The sequence below is a fragment of the Streptopelia decaocto genome (assembly GCF_964273445.1).
Source record: "Streptopelia decaocto genome assembly, chromosome: 5".
Lineage (NCBI taxonomy): Eukaryota > Metazoa > Chordata > Aves > Columbiformes > Columbidae > Streptopelia > Streptopelia decaocto.
In genome coordinates this window covers 38,845,312-38,869,036 of record NC_138659.1, presented here as the reverse complement: position 1 = coordinate 38,869,036, position 23,725 = coordinate 38,845,312, and the positions used below count along the sequence as shown (strand labels likewise).

At 36.9% G+C, this 23,725-nt stretch overlaps 1 protein-coding gene across 1 annotated transcript in view; it reads right to left on the bottom strand.

Moving 5' to 3' along the window:
* The window catches only part of LOC309440492 (catenin alpha-3), a gene marked incomplete at its 5' end in the record, with an annotated part of 175,157 nt that overhangs the window by 114,720 nt on the left and 36,712 nt on the right, over positions 1–23,725 (bottom strand). The window contains one exon of the mRNA XM_082054180.1: positions 13,076–13,232. Within this exon, the coding sequence (XP_081910306.1) occupies positions 13,076–13,232 (157 nt within the window). The remainder of the gene's footprint in view (positions 1–13,075; positions 13,233–23,725) is intronic.

Genomic DNA, 23,725 nt, shown 5'->3' with positions numbered 1-23,725 from the left:
TCAGTTTGTTACCTTAGATGTAATAATTACTTTTTACACTTCCCTTTAGCTACTGGATAATAATTATTTGCCTTACAAAATCATGTCATTTTCCTTGGTATGTGGCATCCAGTTCACAAAATACATACGAAAACCATTTTCTCTGTACTCAGTCTGGGCCTGGTCCCTTCAAATTTACACAGCAATACATAACCAATCCTTTAGGAATTCCCCCTCCCCTTCACCCCCCAAATTATTTCTCCATTCCCATCAGCTTTTCATCTGTCTACTAGAACTGTCTGGGGGAGAATTCTTAACAAGAAGAGAAGATTCTCCTTCAGTACACATCATGTTGTGTCACACAGTGTCATACACAAAACGCTCCACAAGCCTTTGGTCTTTTGTACCCCCCTTGCCCCTTCTGAAGGCAGAGTTGCTTACACAGCTGATGAATTAAAGCAGATAGAGGGAGAAAAAAAAAAGTTGTATTCTCAGTGCTATGAAAAGTATAGATTCAATTTTCCATATCATTTGCTCTGCCAAAAGAGAAGAGCTGAAGTCTGCAGTTTTATTGCCTTGGGTGAAATATGACTTGGCCCTAAACAGGGCATAAATAAATTTGTTTTCTGCCCTTCTGTGGCTGGGAAATGGAAAATTTATTGTTGCTTTCTAGATTCTGCATTCAAAATCCAAATCTAGCTAAAATATTACCTAACTTCATGAAAATATCTCTTAAAAACTCAGAAAGGCCTTGGTAAATCATAAATCCTTAAGTCTAAAATGGCGAAAACAATGTTTTCTGAGTAATGGATTATCTAAAGGAATTAGTTTATGCCAGGAATTACACAGAGTTTTTCATTGAGCTCTGGTCTTATCTAAATGGAAATTATTGTCTTTTGAACAGTGAAATAACTAGCCAGACTACAGGGAAACAGTTCATAGCATCCATCTTAAAAATCAGTGCATAGCTAATACCCTAATTAATTTCAGGGCAGATGCTATAGAATGAAGAGCTGGCAATCTTCCTACTTTGGACCAAACAGCATAAAAGCAATAACAGCATAAAAGAAATTTGCAATTACTAGGTAATACTCAAAGTCTGTCTAGATCAGCTGGAGGATTTGGTCAATTTGTCACCTTCAGAAAGATTTAATTTCCTATGGGCATGGCAGGGGGGAATTAACAAATATGAAAATTTATCATCTATTTCCTTCTGCTAGATTAGTAGTATATAATTGAGACCTTTTACATTACTTTTACAATGTGTGCAACAAAGCAGACCATGTTGTGTTAAATCGTATCTATTTCATTTACGTCTATAAAATATTGTCAAAAGATAAAAAAGCCATCTGCCACTCTAAAATAATTGTTCAGGTGGAAACACTGACTTTATGGTAATACCCTCTTGTAACACCTTTGTATCTGCTATACTGAACATCTGATGAACATCTAATAATTCTATTTGACATAATAGCCAACCCACAGATAGGGCAAATGTTAACAGATACAAACCACCTAACTGACAGGAGAGAACTTGAGTAGAAAACTCCAGTGTCTCTCTAAAAAAAAATTATACTCTAAGCTATGACAGATCTGTCAATTTTCCTGGGGGAAGCATTAACAAATCTTCAAATTGTGTTGTGTACTGTTGAAAATGGCTACCTCTCAAAGTATCAAACTTACAGAAAGAAATGCTGCCTTTTCATTTGATCAGTTTTTCCACAGTTTTTCCAAAGTGTGAGCTGGTATCATCTGAAGGGTCGACAGCCCAGCACCACAGCTCCTGCAGCACCTTTCCTCTCCTCTCCTCTCCTTTCCTCATGAAGCAGGAAGCCATATGAGCTCCTACAGCTGTACAGGCTATTTGCATCAAGCTATACAGTACAGCAAAAGTGCACAAAGTTATTTGAACAGTATGATACTGGAACAGGTAGTTTCCAGTTATGAAACAAAAGCTAACTGATAAAGAATGAGATAATGAAGGGCTAATATTATGGATTTTAAAAACTGAAACAGAGAAGATTTTAACTTTCGACAGTCTCCCACTGCTACAAGAGAAAAAATTCATCAAGTAAGCAAGGTGCGTTTAATATTTGATTTGACATTCTAAACAAAATCGGTGCAATTTTAAAGGAACAAGAACAGGCCTCCTGGCCCATCAGCTTATTATTCTTTTAGAATTAAACCTCCCCAGTAACACTGTCTCAGCACACTATCTTAAACAGATTCAGTGGTGTTATCTTAACAACCATGCCTGGAAGGCCATCCCTGTGTATTTAAGCATGTCTGTGTGAGAAAGAGGTGGAACATCTGCTCTGGATTTGCTTTCCTTTAGTTTTTGGTTGCAGCTTTTTCTCATTATTTTCATTAGGCAAAACATTACATTTATTTTCACTTGCCATGTTTACTTCAAAGTCTACTTTGTAGAACAGAAATCAATTTGGCTCACTGAGAAAGCCATAATACCTCTGCTGCCTCCCCTATTAGTCGGTAAAAAACATCACTTGAAAGAATTTTTGAGATACCCTATGACTGTACTAAATGAAAAATCACTTAATCAGCAACATTTCATGTATCTGATCAATACCAACCACCGCCTTATCACCATGTCACTGAGGATGTCTCACAAAACTGGCTGCAGAGTATGTAACAGAAAAATATTTAAGGTGTGTGTTTAATGATTGATAACCACATAAACTACACTGACCAAACAAAATCTGCCACACAGAGACCCACTTCTGTTCCTCCTCTCTTTTCATTTTTTTTCTTATTATATTAATCTTCCTCTAGCTAACAAATCCTGAATTGCAAAACTGAGCTTAATACACTGCTTGCCATCCATGAAGCTTATATCCAAGTGGGATATTTAAAGTGTACAATATTGAGTGTTTACATTTCACAGTATACCTCATAGGTATCCTGACTTGGTCATCTTTTTTCTTAAATACTTTACAAATACTTCTTAGGGACACTGAACTTCCAGTACATCCACTATATAACTATACACTAGTTTTGGTGGTGGGTGGGTGTTTTTGGCAGGGGTGATCTTCAGGACAACATATTAAACAGACTGGTACCAAACATTGATACATCTGGAAAAGGCCATGATATTATAGCTGCAATTTTGTATATACATAGGAAACTGAAGCTTGTTGCTCAAAAATATACACACAGTGCCCCGTCCCTAACTTAAATAAAACGTCCTCAAACAGAAAAAGGTAAGTATAAATGTGTATGCGTAAGCATATATACACATGTGTATGGAGAAGTTTCATACTAGAATTAAGACTTCTCAAGAATACACCTTCTGCACCTACAGTATAATTACAGTAAGGAATAATGCCAAGAAAACCATAAACCAAATATATCTGTCACTGGCTGGCTAACTCTCAGTAGTAAAAGCGCACACCAGAAGTTGAAGAATTACAGCACAACCGTGCACTAGAACCTGCTCTCCCAGGTAAATTTTATGTCATATCCTAGAAAGTTTAGCACTCTGCACCATAGTAGCATGCTCACTTCAAGCTCTTAGTGTCACTGATCAAAAATCTTCTTTTAAATTTGGTTGTGTTTATTTAGATACCATTTTTTAGAACACTTAGTGTGTTTCCAGTAGGCTTCATTACAAAAAAGCAAGCAAATCAACTCCTGCAAACTGCACAAAAACATTAAAAGCTACAGCCACAGCTGCAGCTGGAAAGCTATTTGCAACCAAGCTGTTACGAAATAAACACACCAAAAAATTAATCCCAACCTGCTTCAAACCCATGCATTGTAGACTATGATCCAAATGTTGCCAAATATGTACTCAGCCAGGTCAAATACAAAGTGAATTCCAAATGCAACCACCTTCAAAACCCTTGAAGACAACACTATTCGTTTGTAAAGCTTGTGATGAGAAACAAATATTGCAAGATAACCTGGTCTCAGCAGCAACTTACTGAAATTCAGTAAAAATGAGGAGGAATTCAGTATGAAATTTTAGCTTGGGGATGGCAACTGTAACAGAAATGACTAGGTCCACTGGACTGCAGTACGTAGCTCTGCAGTCCTGCCCATTTACTGAATGGCTTCAGACACCTTCCCATTTGCTCTTATCCTCTACAGCTATGGAAGTACTTCACCACTAAAATGTTCTCATAATGTTAGTAACAGGGATAGAAAATCTTAAATTAAAGGATGCTAATTTGGAATAGCAGGTTTTCATGGAACAACACTTGCCAAAATGGTTTCCCAAAAATCGGCACGTGATCCACAGTCCAGTTTAGCGGGTAGGATATATTCCACCTAAACAAGGGGTCCTGAACTGAAGCTGGCTATCACGGTACCCAGTGATCAGTCAGTAAAATGGACCACAAGCAGTGTCAATAAACTCAAATTCATGTGCATAGTGAAGAAAGAGCTCTAGGATTACATAAAATACTGAACTACAAATCAGTTACTACTACTAAGCATAACAGTCTCTGAAGTCAATTAAGAAAATTCTAAAAGAACACTAGCTCATTGAGGTAAACAATGTTAGGATTTCCCAGAGAAGACCTGACAGTAAAGAAAAAAAGGGTTTTACTATGCTGGCATAATCCATATGCCTGCATCTTAAATGCTGCGCACAGTTCTTGTCCTTCCATCTAAAAACATCAATTTCAGTAACCAGCAGGACTAAAAACAAATCCCCCTAGTTCTTCACAAAATCTCTAAATTCTTGCAATGACAGTTATGTAATGTTCTGGGAGACAAATGGTTTTAAAGTAAGCAGAGGAGACAACAGAGGATATGCCCAGTGAGGGCAATGTTGTATTACAGCTTTGACAGAACTTTCAGGTGGGTCATTAACCTGCTGCAAGCTGTACCAGTAAAAGGAAACCTTGCATGCTCAGTGACACACACAGCAAGCCCTTAGTCTTGATCAAAAAGGGGAAAATTCAAACCCATTTTCTTACACTCCAGGGGAGAGTCATGAAGAGAGAGCCTGACTGTTTTACCTTAGTGAAATCATATTTATCCTGATGCTTATTATTGTCAGGCCAAACAAACTTGAGATAAATGGAATTGAAACCCACAGTGTAATTTACCTTCCTGTTTGAATTTCATTTCACCATAAACAAGTATATACACCTCTACCTAGATTCTTATGTTCATTGTCTTTCTAAAAGCATGGCATGGTATTTTTCTATTGCACATGCCAAAAAGTCAGCATGAAAACATTAAATTTAATCTCAAGTCTCTGAACAGGATCTTGGGTTTTTCCCCATCTCCACAGCTATACTAAGAGTGAATCTATAAATGGCAATTTTTGAAGCGTTCATCTGTAAACATGCTACATAGACTGGAAAGAAGTGATAAACTGAAACAGAACTTTGAACCATTAATAGAAAACTAATTATAGCAAGAGAGGTATGTAAGCCAGAAATTCAATCAAACCCTTACTCTTTGGCCAGCATACCTTGCAGCTGACTTTGAGTGACTTCAACCACCCAGACTGCCATCTTAATGATTTTAACCATCCAAAGTAATTTGAAACACGAGCCTGATCAAAATCTAAAATTTAGTGCTATAAAAACTTACAGACTGAGGCCTGGCTTTATGATTCATTGTATTTGAGTGCTATTCATCAAGTGCATTTTTTCAACATAATGCAAGATGTAACAATGTTCCAAGGTTAAAAGAAGGGCGATCTCAGCTTTCCAAACAAGCACCACAGAGCACTTAGATCCCTTAACCCCAGAATCCCAACTGAATGAGAGCTTTGCAGTACCCATAAAGAAGAAATGGATTCTATTAGTAAATGGGTATTAGAATGTTTTGCTTTGTAAACAGTAAAAACAACACTCTCCTACCCATAAATAACATGTCTGATTGTTGGTGGTATTTAGTTTGGTTTGTTTTTAAACTAAAAGCATTTCATAAGAAACTTCAGATTCTCTTTTGCATTTTAGAAAAATATTCTAGCACAATTTCAGCTTACATAGCAGTTCAATGAGAACTAGAACAAGGACTTTCCATTTCTACATTTAACCAAACACACACAAAACCCCCCCCACACCCCAAACCAAACACACCACAAACCTATCCACTATTATCCAGATAACATCCACAAAGGAACACACAGGAAGCACTGTACATAAAATTCCACTCCTTACCCATAAAATGGGCAATAAACCCAGGAGCTACAAAGCCCCACTAGCTCTTGGTCCCATGGAGCCCAGCAGCAGGAACCGACAGGGCCAAGCACCAAGGCAAATTTTCCATGGCAACAGAATCAACAGGCCCAAGATTCTGTGACTTGCACTCATGAAAGCAAAGCAGGATGTCATTGTGCAGGTTAAGTGGCAAGTAAATAGAGCTACAAGCTGTGCAAGTTTTTTTAATAAAACCTGCATGTGGAATTTAAAGGAAGTACACACATGATCCAAGTGTGCATTGGCCTCTGCGGGCTCTGGCAAAGGAAAGAAATCTTAGGATGCTGCTAAATCTAATTGCAACGGTAGAGACCTCTGATGGTCACCAGTCATGGCCACAGATGGACTTCATTCTACTGTGGCACACAGGAGAGTACTTTAAGCTACAAACATTGTCACTTATTACATTTGATGAGGCTTAAACACATTGTATGCTTTTTCTGATCTGATTTTTTCAAATAAATCGTAAACAATCTTTTATTTGGTTTCCTTCAGGGGTTAATAAAAAAGCAACCAGAGTTAACAGAAGCAATCTCACCAAAGTGAAGCCCTGGGTTCACATAATACTCATCTGCCCAATTACAACACTCTTAGGTAAAGTCCAACTACCATAAATTGAGCATAATTAAAATTAGAGATGAGAGCACTCTACCCACAGTAATTCAATCACACACACACAAGTGCACAAACATGCAATCACTCCTATAATTGCAGTGATGCACAACTTAAAGTGAACAGGCTTGAAGTGAACATGGCTTTGATTAGGTGGGTTTTTTTCTTTGTTATAGCACTACAATAGCAAACCTACTGCAAATATCTGAAGTAGCACAGTCTGAGATGTTTCAACAGTCCCCACTCTCCCTGCGACATACCTATTTGCTAGTAGATATAGGATGGCAATAAGTAACTTCTTAGATCATGCTCCTTAAAATCTACTGGATGGTCTCTATGCAAGCTATTCTGCAATGCAATGAATATTTTACTCACTAGACTTCCTCCTCTAAGACAACTGTTGTTGCACAATTTTTTAAATTGAAAAAAAAAAAAGCCCAAGAGAAAGGCATAACCCCAGAGACAAAAGGCAAACCCCTAAAGACAAAGTAACATAATAATCTGATTAGACCAATTTACATTAAACACTTTATATGTGGCTCGAACACAATTGTGTATCTTAGCAAAGAACAAGTGACTAGTAAAGCATAAAAAGTTCTCAATAGAAACATACCTGAACTTCAGAAACCTCAGACAAGCACCTTCCTTAATGCAGGTTTAGTGTAGTTGTTCAGAAAGATCAAAGCTAACATACGTTCCGAAATCACTGAACAAAACCACAACAGAATAAAGTGCAACTAAAAAAAATGCAGAGATTTCATACATTGTTTCTATTTGCAAGTGGTTCCACTAAACTAGCAAACAACACACTAAAGTTTTACAGCCTTACCTGCCATGTACTGGAACATTGCAGAAGGTGGTTGGTTGGTTGGTTGCTTTTGGTGGTGGTGGTTGGTTGGGGGTTTTATTGTGGTTTTTTTGGTGTGTGTGTGTGTGTGTGTGTGTGTGTGTGTGTGTGTGTGTGTGTGTATTTTTTAAATGAGAATGGGTGTGTAGGGAGGAAGGAGATTCTAGAAGTTTTAGAAGATAAACTTCAAAGGGAAGAAATTAGAAGACTCAGAGGTAGGACAAGAAGGAAATGGCAAATTTTCAGTGGAAATGCACAGTCCTAAGGAACTGAAGAGATTTAGGAACAGAATTACAAGAAATCATGTACAAAATGGTTTCTAAGCTGTGAAATGCAACAACGTTGGATATAACCTTTCAGAAATTTCAACTGGTTTTCAGTAGCTGGCATTAAATAAATTTCCCAGTGTGTTCGAAACTTGCAGTGGAATATGAGGAAAACAAGTGAGGGTAAACAGGATTTTACAGAGTTGGAGTAATATTTTTCAAAAGGCATCTAGACAATGTAGGAATTCTCTTTCACTAAACTTTCAAGACAGTTTCAGCACTTCTGAATATTCTACCATTTGCCTCCATCTACGTATTTACAGTGACCTTAGTTATAAATGGCACCTCTACAAAAAACTCTTGCCCTGTCTAGGCTCAAACCTGTAGCAATTTTGTACATACAGAAATTGTAGATGATCATTCAAAACAGAGATCAGAGGGAATATTGCTTTCCAAACTTTTTGGCAAAGTTAGTATCGCAATTCAACAGCACTGATGCCATCAGTATATTGCAATAAACAAGTGAAGAGTGCGCAAAGGATAAAAATCCTAGGTTTAACACAAGACACACTACTTAGTAATGGTGCAATGAGCACAACAATACATTGTTTCCTGACACTGATTTAGTGCAATGAAGGACAGGCAATGCCAGGAGAATCAGAACCTGTATTTTGGCAGGAAGGCATGACATACAAAGAACTGCAAAACCTATCATATCTAACCTCCATTCTCCTTCCAGTTGCCTCCTGCCCAGAAGTTGTCACCCTACTCAAACCAGTGGGGCAGCAAGCAGTTCTTTATAGCAGCCACATCTCCTGGCAACTAACTTGGGGAAAATGACATCAGTTATTACACAGAAGAAAATCAACATGCCTCAGTCACTCCAGATAAAAGAAGGAAGCACAAAACAATTTTAAAACTTGCTAATGAACACACATCAGAAAGGAACACTGAACAAACACGTTATTTCCCCCAATATTCTTTACTGCATGACCAACTTATTTATGGAATGCCATTATTAACAATTCCTGCAATTATGAAATTACCAGTACATATAAAAAAATAAGAAATTATTCAATGTGATTCCAGCACAATTACCCCAGCACAAAGAATAATCCACATTTTAATACCTCCTTCTCCCCCAACCCTCAATCCACCAGCAGAAGAGTGACTGAGGCTGCAACAATGACTGCAATTCCAGTTTGGATGCCAACTTCCTTGCTCATCTGTGATGATCAGTGTGAGTCATCACACAGCTCCTAAAAGAACCAGGACCTCTGGTTAGCAGACAGAATGCACAGAGCAGGACAGGGTGAATCACATTCATCACCTCTGGTGCTCAGCATCCTTCCCTCGCAAAATGTCATCAATTAATATAAGTTAAAACCTAGGCTATTTTCACCTTGAAGTTTGCTGCTTCTGTTTCAAAAAAGAAAAAGGGGTTTTATACTAAAAACCAAAGCTTTCTCTTCCCTTCAAATATAACAAAGAGAAGTTACCACCCCCTTCATGTCTTGGCCTTCTTCCACCCTCAGACTGTAATGGCTAGTATAAATTATTGTTTCAGATGATTTGAGGCCCCAGAAAAAAAGAACAAAGCAGCACTGGGTAGACTATGACACAATCCTGGATAAATGACTATGGAGAGATTAAAAGGACAGGCAGCATAAACAAAGTTATTTTTTAAGAATACCTTTATACATAATGTGACACTGGATAACGAAGAACAGTTCAACAGCAGAATAACTACTGTAGGGCAGATATAAAGAAGAATATGCGATATTCAGAGAATATTACAACAGCTTACAATGCAGTTGCATATAAGGGATGCAAAAAGTCAAAGGAACTAAAAGGATAGCATGATTTGAAAAAAAAAAAAAAATCGATTCAGAGTCATTTTGGAGAAGACTAGGAAAAATCTGCATTTATTGTCTGAGACTGGATAATGCTAGGTATCTACTACAGATTGAAAGAATAAACTTAAAAAGTTATTAGGAACCTGGCTACCAACAGGAAATACATCCGACTGAACGATCAAGGGGAGAATTCATAAAATTTTGTGTGTAGTCTAATCTCAAACTTTTTCTGTATTCAGGAGAAAGACCGAATCATCCAGAAGAACAAGTGACACCCTCCCAAATACCTATAAATGAGCACATCTCTGTCCACTGAGTACAGAATGGGAGGCGGCGGGAACCCACAAACCACACAACACGGGGATTATTTTAGGACTAGGAAATGCATTCAACTGTATATTGAAAAATAAATGCTCATCAGATTTCGTCCAAGAAGTAATCATGTAAAACTGAAGAAGTTTCATATGAAATCTCTGCAGGAAATCTGAAGTTTGTCCTGCTCTGCGCAAGATGCTTTAATACTAAATCTCCAGAGTTCTCTTCTATTCTGGTTCTATTCTCCTATTTTGCCACTTGTACGTGCCAAACGACGTGCTTCCTGCTACACCCCCTGTTTCCTAATCAACTATTAAAGATCTCTTCCAAGTGTAGACACAGCAGTAGCAGCAGGGGCTGCAGATTTAAAACTATAATGTTAGGAAAGAAGTGAAGCTGCTTATTTGCTCCCTCTGTGTTACCAGTAAATAACTTCCTTAGAACTGGGCCTTTGGAAAAATTACATACGGTAAGTTTCTTTTTTACTGTTTATTTTTGCTAGTGTTAAACTGAGGAAGCTTCACTGAAATCAAATAAAAAGTACATGATTATGGCAGCAAAACATGTGCCCCCTAGTGCTTGTTTTTCTTGGGGCCATAAGTCCATTTAGACTCAAGAAAACTGCTTTCTCCAACATTTTTGTGATAACATCCTATCTTCTGTTGCTTTCCATGAATGTAAAGTAGTTTCTGAAGGCACAGGTTTACATTAAAAGGGAGCTTCTCACTGCATCCCATCATGCTAGAAAGACTTACATATTCTTAGGTTCAAAGGAAAGGATTACAAGACTGGAAATGCATTTCCAGCCTGCACGATTTCAGATTTTTAGAGAATTCCTTGCATGCTCCACATGTGGAGTGTGTTCTTCTCAATTCATTTCAGGGGGCCAGCTGTTTCCTAGACCTCCTCTCAAAGCCTGTACACTACACTAGCACAAGAATATAACAGGTAGGTGAACTATGACTCTTCTCCCTCTTGCCAGCAGGAACTGAGCTGTGCCAATTCTTCAGTTAAAAAATTATTTCCTTTTGCCTTCTCAAGTAAGCCTGAATAATCTTTAGTCCTATCACAAGACACCATTAGCAGTCTCGGAAGTCTTTATCTATCTATTCAAGACAGTTCAGTTCAATTTCTGTAAGGAGTTGAACTCGGGGGCACCTCTGTACACATTGTATCATATTTTTCTGTTCACAATACTAAAAATGTGAGTGATACTTAATCTTCTCTGGATGCTACTGAAGATGGATCTGCAGATGTCCACATCTACCACTATCAGTTTAGCAGTGGAAACTGCATAGGGGAGTGACACAAACACTTCCCTGAGGCAAACGTTTTAATCATTCCACTCACTATCACTTCTGGTAGAGGAACAACAAAATGTGCATCAGATAAAACCATCTCAAAGTCTAACGACTTATTACCCATTATTTGGAATTCATTTACCTTTAAAAAAATTCTTCAGTTTAAAGTGTTGATGAGATTATAAGAGTCAAAATGCATTTTGGACAAATTGTATTTTAAGGAGGTATTTGAAACGGCAGAGCAGAGACATCATTACACCAAGAACACAAGAAGAAAGGGTATATGTTATTTGCATACAGTACATGAAGAGGAGGATCTATTCATACATGAGGAGGGATGAGAAAAAGACATGACGGAAATCTTTTTATGAAAACACAAAACTTCAAATCTGGCAGAAGAGGACCTAGTATCATAAGGATTTAAGCATAGCAATACTGTAAGTTTTACAGACCAAAACTCAGCAAGCATGGAAGGGTGGAGAGAAGGTTCAGTAGACGAAATAATCTCAGTTTGGGCAAGGACATTGAGGAGAGGACAGAAAAGCAGCATGAGGGTCTGCCAGTCAGGCTCTTCAAGAAGACAACAGAAAGGAAAACCACAGGTCCTGAGAATTTTGTATATATAAACACACTTTTGACCTTTTTCTTACCCATAATCTTTGTAAAAGGTGAGATAACTCTTGGACTAAAAGATCCAACTCTTTTACTAATTTTCAATCATGTAATAATGTTAAAATACTTATAAATTGCAACTAACAAGAGGAAAACTTACATATAAAACAAGGAAATACCGGCATTTCAGTTTTTCCATCTCTATCCAAAAGGTTTACTCATGTAACTTTGAAGGGTATTATCACAGAAGAATCAACATTAGAAAATGACATCATGAACTACGTTTTCAGCCCGACTGTATCAGGAAAGAGACACTTAAAGAGTCAGTTTACAAGAGTAGAGTTGAAGACAATGCTTAAGATTTAGCAACATAAACAAAATTCTAGTCATATCAAAACTAGTTTCCTGGAAATTCATCCATCAAATGCAATAGCACATTTCATTTTACTTCACATCATCATGATAAATTGACAACTGTATTTGTTACACTTAATGTCAGTGAGTTATAAAGATTAATAGCCACATTCTTCCTTGCATAAATTAACTACCCAAAACTGATAAGCTGAGACTGATTCTCTCTTCACAGGAGGTAAAACAGATCTATGAACAACAGTATCCTCATTTATAATGTTTCATAATTGCAACATTTTCTATACAATTCATTAGCTCTTGCTTCCCTTTATAAGGAAGAGACCATCATTTAAACTATGGGACCAAGTTCCAGAGTAACTGGAATACAGAATATTTTAAGAATCTCCTTTTTTCTGTGTATGCACACTGATATGTGCTTCCTTTTCTAGAAGGAAACTTCTCAGAACTGCAGAGAGGATTCTGAAACTTTGAGCTAAAGGAACCTGTGAGGATGGATAAAGATATGCATCGTAACCCAGCCAGCCTGCTTCAGGTACCTACAGTTTGCTCAAACAACTTCTACTCAGCTATATGTTGTGCAAGAGAAGAAACACCTATTGTGTGGGGACATTTTAAACAGATGCAACCACTTGACAAAATCTTATAAAAACTAATCTTCCAATGTTTTTATTTTCAAATGTTATTAAAAGTATTCAAAAATTATAAAAGAAAAATCAGATTCTGAAAATTATCATACCTGATACAGCAAGAAAGTCATCGATACTTGTTATATCATCCACAGCTTCGGTAAGAACATGGATGTGATTCTCCCATGTACTCCTATACATCTCCATGGTGCTCTTTACAACATGGCTTTTTGGTCTAGCAGCAAGAGCTAAAGCAGCATTAATAACCTGTACCAAAAAAAAAAAAAAAAAAAAAATCAAATCACAAAACCCAACATCTAAGTAATTATGTCTTCAGAAAGAAAAATGCTACTTTTTACTTAAAACTGCAGAGCAGCATTTCTGTTCTCTAAGCAAAAGTGTTCTCAGCTTTTGTTTCTGTTCTCAGCATGAATACCATTCAGATGCTGCTTAGGCTAACTTCCATTTTAGCTTCTATTCTGTTAATGTCTTAACTGATGGACTCTAAAAATCCCATTGTTCTGGTTTTAGTTGGAGAACTCATACTCTTCCAGTTTGCAAGGTATCAGAAAGCGTTTTTTTATATAAGACAGCCACTTATCGGTACAGCATACACCACTCCAGTTTTGCGTTTAAACTCTTTAACACCTGTTACCACGCAGCTTATCACAGAGTATCTTGACTAAAAGAGAGAGTATCAGCCTCTGTCATGTGAAAAGGAAAGGTTTTGCCAGGACAAGATAGCTCGTTTAGGGTCAGTGGCATGGGACATAACAGATACTACATTTGTATCAAAGCAGAAGTCTGATATTTCTAAAACAGGCCTAAAAATGCTGTGTGCACAGGAAGAGGGTAGATTCTATCTCTCCCAGGAAATAATAACTGCAGATGGAAAAACTGGATCCTGAAGTGAATACTTCCACAGATACCTCTTCAATCAGTTCATTAGCTAGAGGGCTTTTTTCCCCTCATACAGCTTTTTGTTGATGTTTTATCTATAAACATTATCTAGATTAAACTAACACATATCCCAGGTAGAAGCTGAACATTAACCTTATACCAACCCTTTTTTCCCTTCCCACATTGTGTATTTATCAAGGGGAGAATGGTTTTCAGAAGACAGAACACGAGATAAAGCAAAAAATGGGAAGAATAGAAACAATGCAGCACACTAATCCCCAGTGCTGACAGTATACATTCGCGGAACATTATCAATATCATGGCACCGTAATCAAGTCATTGAACCAAAGCATAAATAGGAATCTCCTCGTCTTAAGTGCATCTGATGTTTCTTTACAATAATAGCACACTAATCCATGTGCATCATGAAAAGCAAAAAAGAATCTTTAAATTGCAGGAAGGGAAAAAGACAAAAAAAAAGAACACAATTTATTAAAAAATAAAAAATAATTAAAAAAAAAAAAAAAAACACAAAACCACCTCAAATTTTGTAGGCAAAAAGCCCTCTATTTACTATAAATTCTCTAGCTCATTAAAACAGTAATTTGCTTAAGATTAAAAATTAAAATATCAACTGCACTAATTGGTGAACTGAGGAAGACCATATTATTATGTCATCTGATGCATAATATAGCGCCAACATGCAGTATCACACTAACATGCCAGTACAATTTAATGCATATTTCTGTAATACAAGAATTGAATTATCATAAAGTTGTTACTTAATTTTGAATAACTGCATAATAAATACATTTAAACACTTGTTTAATTGTTGTTTGAACATAACCCATCAGGAGCCACCCCATCCCAAAATTACTGTTGAATTTGTAGCAATCTACAGTGCAGAACGTTCCTACTCTGACAAAACATCTGCTAAGATACACAGAAACCACAAAGTACATTGAATGAAGCTGAAGTTGTCATCTTCCAGATTACTAATACCCAAATTATTTAATTCATTATATTTTCAAGTTTTTGACAATTAATTTTCCCTTCCTATATACAGCATAGCACCCTGCAGCTACCTTAAAGAACATGCTATCAAACTACCCATATTTAGAAAATAATTTAAAATTTTACTGAAGAACTAAAGCAAAGAATGAAGTTAATTCTAATTAAATGCAAGACGCATATGCTATAGAAAAATGTACTCAATGGTTGAGCAATTACAGCCTGAAAGTCTTGAGTCTGATGAGTATTTTTTTAAGCTGCACAGCTGCTTCTTTTACAAGTATCTGGTGATAATAAATATCATCACTGTACTTCTGATAATATAGAATACTCTTTAAAATTAAAAAAATGAAACTAATAATAAAAATAAAAAGCACTTCAAACCCCACCACATCACAGTTTGCCTGTGAAATGATTTTTTAAAGTCTAGCTCACAAGCCATACAACACACACATAATGAAGTCTAAAGGCTCATTTAAAATAAGTCTGATTTCATACAGTATCCTTAAAACAAAGCCACAGATGTTACAAGAAGGTGACAGAACAGTGTTTTAGCCAGGCCCAGTAAGGACTCAGAATTGACTACTCTTTTTCCTTTTCTGATTATAATTTGATTTTGATTATAATTTGGTTTATGGTAAGCACAGAGTTTTCCCCATAGTTTTCAGGCATGCCTTCAATATAGCCCCTTCATTACATGTTGTACAATTTTATTTTGTCCATACTCCAGATGTACAAAACCTGCAAAAAAGCATTTATCATCAGTTGTATCACCTGGCAGCAAATCTGTCTTGATGGTATATGACCTGACCCCTAAAAGAAGGCACAACATTTACATCTCTTACGTGAAAAACAAATTCACCACTACCAATTATTGTTTTGTTTGTTTGGGTTTTTATGGGTTGTTTGGGCTTTTGAGGTTGGTTTGGTTTTTGTTTGTTTTGATTGATTGTTTTAAATGCAATTGCTAGGAAACATATATAATTAAAATAACGAATGCACAGAAGGTACCTTATATTTTCATTTGTAAATAACATTCTTTTCTCCAATAAAAAGCAGGAGAGAATCACAGTAACTTCCAGACATATGACAAGAGAAGCTCTCCCTAATGAATTTTGAGTGCAGCTTGGAACGCTACTAAAATCACACATCATTTCTAATATTTGAAAAATTGCAGTAGTACAGCAATGCTGACACAGATTAAAAGGTTGATAATTCATACTTTGAAAGTCCATTCAAAGACACCAACAAAGGTGCCTATGGCATAAGCAAACTACCATAATACACCTGCCTACATTCCCACATGCACCGCTTATTTGCAGGATCACTTCTTTGGAAATGTAGGGTCTCTTCCTGCAGACTTTTGTTTACACTTTCATAGCCAATTGCTTCTGGCTTCTCAAGTCAACGCAAAATGCTTAAGGCTTAAATCTCCATTTACATACATTGCTTCTACTGAAGGCTCTGCATGCACAGGTTTGTGTTTTGTTTTGTTGGGTTTTTTGTTTTGGTTTGGGGTTTTTTTGTTTGGGTTTTTTTTTGTTTCTTTTTGTTTTTTTTTTTTTTGCAAAGAGTTAAAGCACAGAATTTACAAGCTTATTAGGGTTCATTTTTACAAAGCATTCAGCATTTTCCTCTGTTATAGTACTACCTTTGGTACTAAACACACACTTTGAATAAATACTTCAAAGCAGGCAATAACATACTATGCTAAAGCCAGTCTCAACTGACTTCCTGTTTCACCAGTAATACAAAGTACTTCCTTTGTTTATTAAAACAAACGCTTAAAATTCAAAAGGTGCAACTCTAAGCAGTTTATGAACTATGCTTCAGATCACCTTTTGAATTTTGTTAACATATGCCTCAGGACCTGTGGTGATTAAGTCCACTGCTTCAAGTTTCTACTGGAATTAAGGTGCTTCATCAATAGGATCAAATGGCAGGCTGAGAGCCAAGATCTCTGAGCTCTGCCCACAGGTGTGAGGCAGCTGGGAAGCGGGGCATGGATGGGGCAGACACCTTGACTGACAACCAGACCGATCAATAAGAATATTCCACACCATTAGATTCATGCTTCATATTTAAGGAGAGCTGGATTTCCCAGCTATGGAGACCCATTCTGGTTGTGCTCGATTTCAGTTGAGTTCTGTTTGTGAGATCTCTTTGTTTGGCCATTTGCCCTCCTGCTGTTTTGCAGTAGCCTCTGGGCCTTGCTGCCTTTTTCTCTCTACTCTCTCTCCAGAATCAGCTGGTCAGGACCTGGGTGCTCTGTCTCTTCTCAGGACTGGCTGCTCGGTGCAGAGTTCATTATAAGCTGCATTATTTATTTATTTTATTTTATAGTCTGTTTCCATTTTATATATGTTAGTAGTAGTAATAGTGGTATATTAATATTATTTCATTATTTTATTAAATCATGTTCATCTCAACCTACAAGTTTCTCCCTTTCAATTTTCTCCCCTATTTGTTGGGGTGGGGAGTGAGCATATGGCTATTGTGGCTGTGATTGCTAGATCGGGTTGAACTGTTGACAAAAGTGACTTGGAAAAACCATAATAAAAAAATCTCACACATGAATAGACAAACCAGATGAGGGAAGAACTTGCACTAATACCCTTTCCCTTTCCTTTATCCCCTTTAAAGGAGACTGAGCTTTCAGTTCCTAAAAATTATTCCCCCAAGCATAGACTAGAAGTACAAGGCCATCTCATTAATTACTAATTTTATCCCCAAGACATGGAAAATAAGGAAGAAAATATGGTGACTCGAGACTTGCACACAGACTACGTTTTTACAACAATTCTGCATTTGGTACTTTAGGAGTTTCACTTCTGGTGACAGGACACATCACATCCTTCAGAAACATCTGTGGAACAAAAGCAACCCTATCAAGCTTCAGCTCAGTGCCCAAAACTCTTTGGTTGAAAAGCAATACTGCCTGTGATGCTCTTTCTATGTGAAATTTAGAATACACAAACAGAAAATTAAGTGTAGTAACAGTGGACTTCCATATATTTTTTTAAGTAATATTAGCAGCTTAACCATTTTAGGAATTAGTAGAAAACTGTTTCCTTTGTCCTTGAGACAAGGCTCGGTATTTTTCTTCAAAGGTACAAGCCATACTGATAACCATTTACACTTATTCTACCTTAAGCTTTGTTTTCATCAGCCAGTACACAACATATCATGAGAGAAAGAAGAGTAATTTCAGTTAAAACAGAAAAATAATTTATAAAGCAGGCAACATTCTTCATGTTCATTGCTTTTATTTATTCCAAAATTATACTCAGAAAACATGCAACATAATGATAACAAGACAACACCGGCGTACACAACTAAATGGGAGAGAATTAAAAAGCAGAGGAGAAGCAGCAGCAGAAGAGCATAAAACTAAAATATATTCCAAGTTATCTTCTGCTTTCTAAAAAAAGGAAGAAACAGTTCAAATCACATATTGGTCCTGGAAAAAAGCCATGAAAAAGACTTTACAAGATACCTTAATAGACCAGTATATGCTGGTACATTAGCAGTGAGAAGACCACCTTCACCATTTTGGTCAGCCTATAACTAGTAAGCCTTAATGCTCAGATTTGTTACAGGCGAAGACTGATACAGTAAAGACTAGTAGTACTGGTAGCATACATAAAGTGTTACATTACAGCGAGGGGATATATGACTATTTTCAAATTCATATGTAGCTGCTACATAGGAGAAATAAAACTGCAATCTATGCTACCAGGAACAGGTCAGGAACTACTGGACAGAACTGTAGGATGAGAGGAGGTTGCCTAGGTTTTTTGGGTTGTTTTCTTGTTGATTGCTTTTTGTGTGTGTGATTTTGTTTTGTGTTTTTTTTTGTTTTAAACAGAATGCCTAACTGAAGTGACAGTTAATATCCACAAAAACAGACTGTTTAGATAGATGCTAAACTCCCTATCACCAGAGGTATTTGAGAGAAGGGTAGTTAAAACATCTGCCGGGAATATTTTACATCTCTAGGCCATGGAAGAGTTGATCTTGTACTGGTGGAAGAAAGAGGAAAGGGAAATTGTATTACACATGACACGGATACAACATCAAAATAAAACTAAAATGAAATGGTTTCCTAACTTGACAACAAACATTTGTTACAGTACAGGAGAAGAACAGAAATTCTAATACTGCCAGGAAGAAAAGGCATCAAGGCTGGCATCAAACAGGCATCATCTACATATTGTGGGACACTTTTAAAAGAGTTGGGATGATTAATTTGTAATTAATATGTTTTCAATGCTAACTGTAAACATTTTAAAAGTTATTGGGTAGTAAATACTTGCCATTACTAGATAAGCCTCAAAACTGAGCACTTGCTGGAAAGCATGTTTCAAGCAATCAGCATATAATTCTACATACTTTTAATAAGCAAAACACACGCAAAAAACCAATCCACTGCTAATCCCTGTGCAGGTCAGGGATCTTACAACAAATATTTCAAGCTTATGTGAGGTGGAGATCCAGCCAAAATTTTGATTCTAGGATGTAGACTGCATAGATCTGCAGCAAGCAGAAAGAACTGCTACAGAGCTAACACAGAAGGAGCAGATTTGTTCTGCCCTTGTTGCTCTGATCTCAGCACTGCTTCCTAAACCACACTGTGAGATGCGCAAACTTGCCAATACCTTTCAGAAAGAGTGTAACTGGGGTGCTTTCTCTCACACTGCCAGTGAGAAACGTGCAAAGGAGTCCTCACAAAGCTGGGCTTTGTAGCACACAGACTGCTGCACGATCTGCAGTTATTAGGTCCCTTCCTCCATACACCTGAACTGTCCATAACATAAGCTAGCAATAGAGCACTGAGAGTATACAACTATACCAGAGTCCACTGCCCAAGGGGTCCAGATGGACTGCAGAGCTGGAAGAGTATTAGCACCCCATTAAATACCCTCCCATCTTCTTAAACCAAAACAGTATCTACATCTCTGATCACATTTGGATATTCCACAGCTGGATGCGAGAAACCATCTCTGGTTTCTTTATTTCAACATCAATACCAAAGACAGAAGACCTTTCCACATACAGTGTAATACATAAAAGCCCAATTCTGTTTGGCTCTACAGCAACTCCCCCAATACTCTCTTCAAGGTAAGAAGTTTGCAGGAGTTGAAACCTTGCCGTTTTCATTCCTATTACACTTGATCCAATCTGACAGGCTCAATTTTCTGAGCTAAGGACTCAAAATTTCACCTCAATAATTCTTAGGTCAGATTGCTCCCATTTCCACTACACTAACTAAACAACTTAGGCTTTAACATGTGTCCATCATGACTGAAATACTACACAAGTAATTTCTAACTTTTCTGTTAATGCCTCCAGTAAGATACTATCTGAAAATCAACCCCTATTTCTGGTTGAATACAATAAAGCCCTATTCTTCCTGTAGTTTCTTCTTTGTTTTAGAATATTTATCAGTGGATCAGCTCTGCCAAAAATAATGAGACTGTGTAAAAAGCTGTTTCAGTAACAGAAGAACCACAAAATTTTTATCTTGCCAAATGCAGTAAAGAGGTAAACTGCTTGAGAAGACCAACAAAACTATTACAGAATGTAGACAACTTTACTAAGTGCATGAATTTAGAAATTCAGACTCCAGATCTCTCCAGAAGTACTATCCTGAAACTTTCACTATATGTAAAAACTATAGCGCAGGCAGGCTGGAAGGCATCCTCATCTAACAGTACAGAGACTGTCCTGGCACATCAACTCATGGACTCTACAAGGCTACACAAGATCCACAAATCATCTAGCCTGACCACCTAAATAATAGGAACCACAGAATTTAGCTAAGGCTTCCCTCTGGAAGTTTACAGATAGAGTTTAAATCAGTTTTCTTCTACATAAAGGCAGTTAATCCCAAATTAAATATTTCAGGTGACAATATCCTATTAGGAAAAGACTTAATTGCAGTTAGAATAAACGCAACTTCCACAAATGTGACAACACCTACATTCCATAAAATGATCTGGACTGATATTAATGAAATTGAAATCCTGCCATAGCTAAAATGCAGAGCAGGGTAGAGACCATGTTTGTTTGTTCTGCCTGGGAACAATGTCAAGGTAAGAGACCTAAGGGTTAAGCAAGGTTGCTAAAGCTTGACTAAGCACAGGTATACTATTAGCTCTGATAGCCAAGATTCATTAAAATAAAACAGCAATCTTGAAAGGCTACTTCATATAGACTTCTAAGTAGTTCTAGCCATGAGAGTCTCTGCTGGACATTTCCAGTATGACTGAAAAAGGGGGCACTGACCATTCTGGTGTTTGTGTTGTGGAAGCTTGTCCACCTCAGACCCAACAGGAACCACAACAGCAAGAGGCAGCCATCACTTTGCTCATCCAAACAGTGTAATACAATGCTGCTCAGTAAGATCTGTCTCATGTTCTTTGTTTGAATCCTGTTATCTGATTTTTTCTTCCATTTTAGAAAAAAATCAAACTCAGCAAGAAGCTCTATCCATTTTTTTATTAAGAAACGATATTATGTATGTGTTCAAAATCCTTGACAAACTCGAATATCACTAATATTTTGATGTTCAGAACAGAACTTAAGTAGAAATTTCAAAAAATTGTGAAGCCACATAGAAAAAAAGCAAGCATCCATCACGTATGATTTAGACTGTGGTATTCTCAATAAGGTTTAAGAAACCTGAACAGATACACTACCACACAAGTAAAACTCAGTTTTTAAGCCCTCTTTTTCATAAAAAAAAAAAAACACCCATACTTCACAGCAGTGCTCTCACATTCTTACCAAAGAGAGACCAAGATAAAAAAGTTTTAGCCAACTTTGTAGGCTTCATGGAGCTTAGCTTTTCTACCTGACTCCAATTACCATTTATGGCATAAATTTATCATTATCTGAATTGACCTCAAGAAACAATGAGAACAAAACTAATCTGAAGCCACTCTTTCATCACTACTTATCTAAAACAGGGTTATAATTTGTTGGTGGTCAATTAAATATAGCCTTACTCTATAATATTACAGCGAATTTAGGCTCTTCTAATTTCATCATTACCTATCATTAATTTTTTCCCCAAATGTTTTATTTCTGCACCACAAACCTCACGGTTCAGGTAAACATTACCAGAAAGCTGCTATTCCTCCTGCTCTACTGCTTCGGCATGTCACCAAGAGCTAAATTAATAGTTTTTAAGTATCTCCTCGCGCTTCTGAGCACAAGATAGCTGAGGACAGCATTTATTGTTATTACTTCTAGGGCACTAACATACATATGTCCCCATCAAGTACAGGAAAAAACATAACTCTACACAGTCCATTAGATGAAAGAAGTTAGCACAACAATAACACAAGTTTATACAAGTTGAGGACAGAGTAAAATGATGACAATAGTAAGATAATCCTCATATCTTCTAGTAACTAGTTTCTAAGCAGCTGATGTCTACATAAAAATACAGATAAGCTAACATGAGGTTTGACAGATACACAATAGATGCAGCTCTCAGGGAGCTACTGCACAAACATGTTAAAATGAAAAAAAAAAAAAAAACCACACCATGAACAACAAACAAACAAATGCCCACACAAGAACAAAAGGACACAAAAGAAGAATTAAAAGTGCAGAGCAGGGTTGGAGTAACATTACAAGAGCATACTTTGACCAACTATTTCATTAAATAATACAAAGAAAAAACAATATGATATGGCAGTGACTAATGCAGGAGAAAACTAGGAATTTATTTGAAATAAAAAATGTTAGTCTAACAAAATCAAGGAAGTCCTAATTAATTCCTTGGGTTTTGTTGGTGATTACCTTTTTTGCAATTGAACAGGAGCTGGCTGCCCAGCTTTACCTCCATCTGTACCTCCAACGGACGAATTTCCAACAAAATCAAGTGGGCAGATGCATCAACTTGACACAGTAGAGACAAATTCAGTCAAATATTTCTCCAAGGTGGTAGAGAAATTTACCTCTGAGAAAAGAAGGGTCAATTCTGTCCCAGTGTAAGTTAACAAAGTGAAGCTGAAGGAGCTGAAGTTGAAAGAGCTCACCCCAGGATAATATGGCTTAGAAATCAAATCAAACCAGGAACAAGTATAGCTTTAGGAATAAATATTCTCAAACCATTTTATTTCTCTGGGAGATTAGTAATACCTCATAAGACTATGTGTACTGACAGTCGAAGTTAACTGCGTATGATTTCAGGTGATGGGGGAGAGAGTGCCTTTAAGCTCCTCTCATCTATACCTGAATTCTCAGACATCCATTTTATCTCAATTTAACCAACATCTGTAACCAGCCTTTTAATCACCTACGGATTTCTGTGCCATTGATATTCTTATAATCCTGCCTGTATAGAAGAATGCTACAAAGGTGTCACAGTTCCCCTTATTTACTAACGAAGAAAACTTGTCATTATCATACTGCTCTTAAGAATTACCCTACCAGAAAAATTTCACTGAGTTTTCTGTATACAGTATCTTCTCCAATTACATGCAATGATATCTCAAAAGCAGCTAAAACATTAAAAACAAGAACTTCAGAAACATGTTTCTGAAATGAGAGTCTTTTTTATTCAGAACTCAATTCACACTTTTCAAAACAAGATCCTAAGACTGCAGCCCCATAAAAGAGGCTTCTGACAGTGAATTTACATTTCTGGTCTTTTCACTTTCTATCCCTCATTTTCTCCACTGGCCATGCTATGCCACCTTCACACACACTGAGCAATAAACAAAGCTACAGTGCTCACAGTGACTAATATTTAAAACAGATTAGCATGAAAGCCACAAACTCTAACCAAAGCATGGGCAACTTCGCTCTTCAGACTTTACTGTTGAGTAACTCAC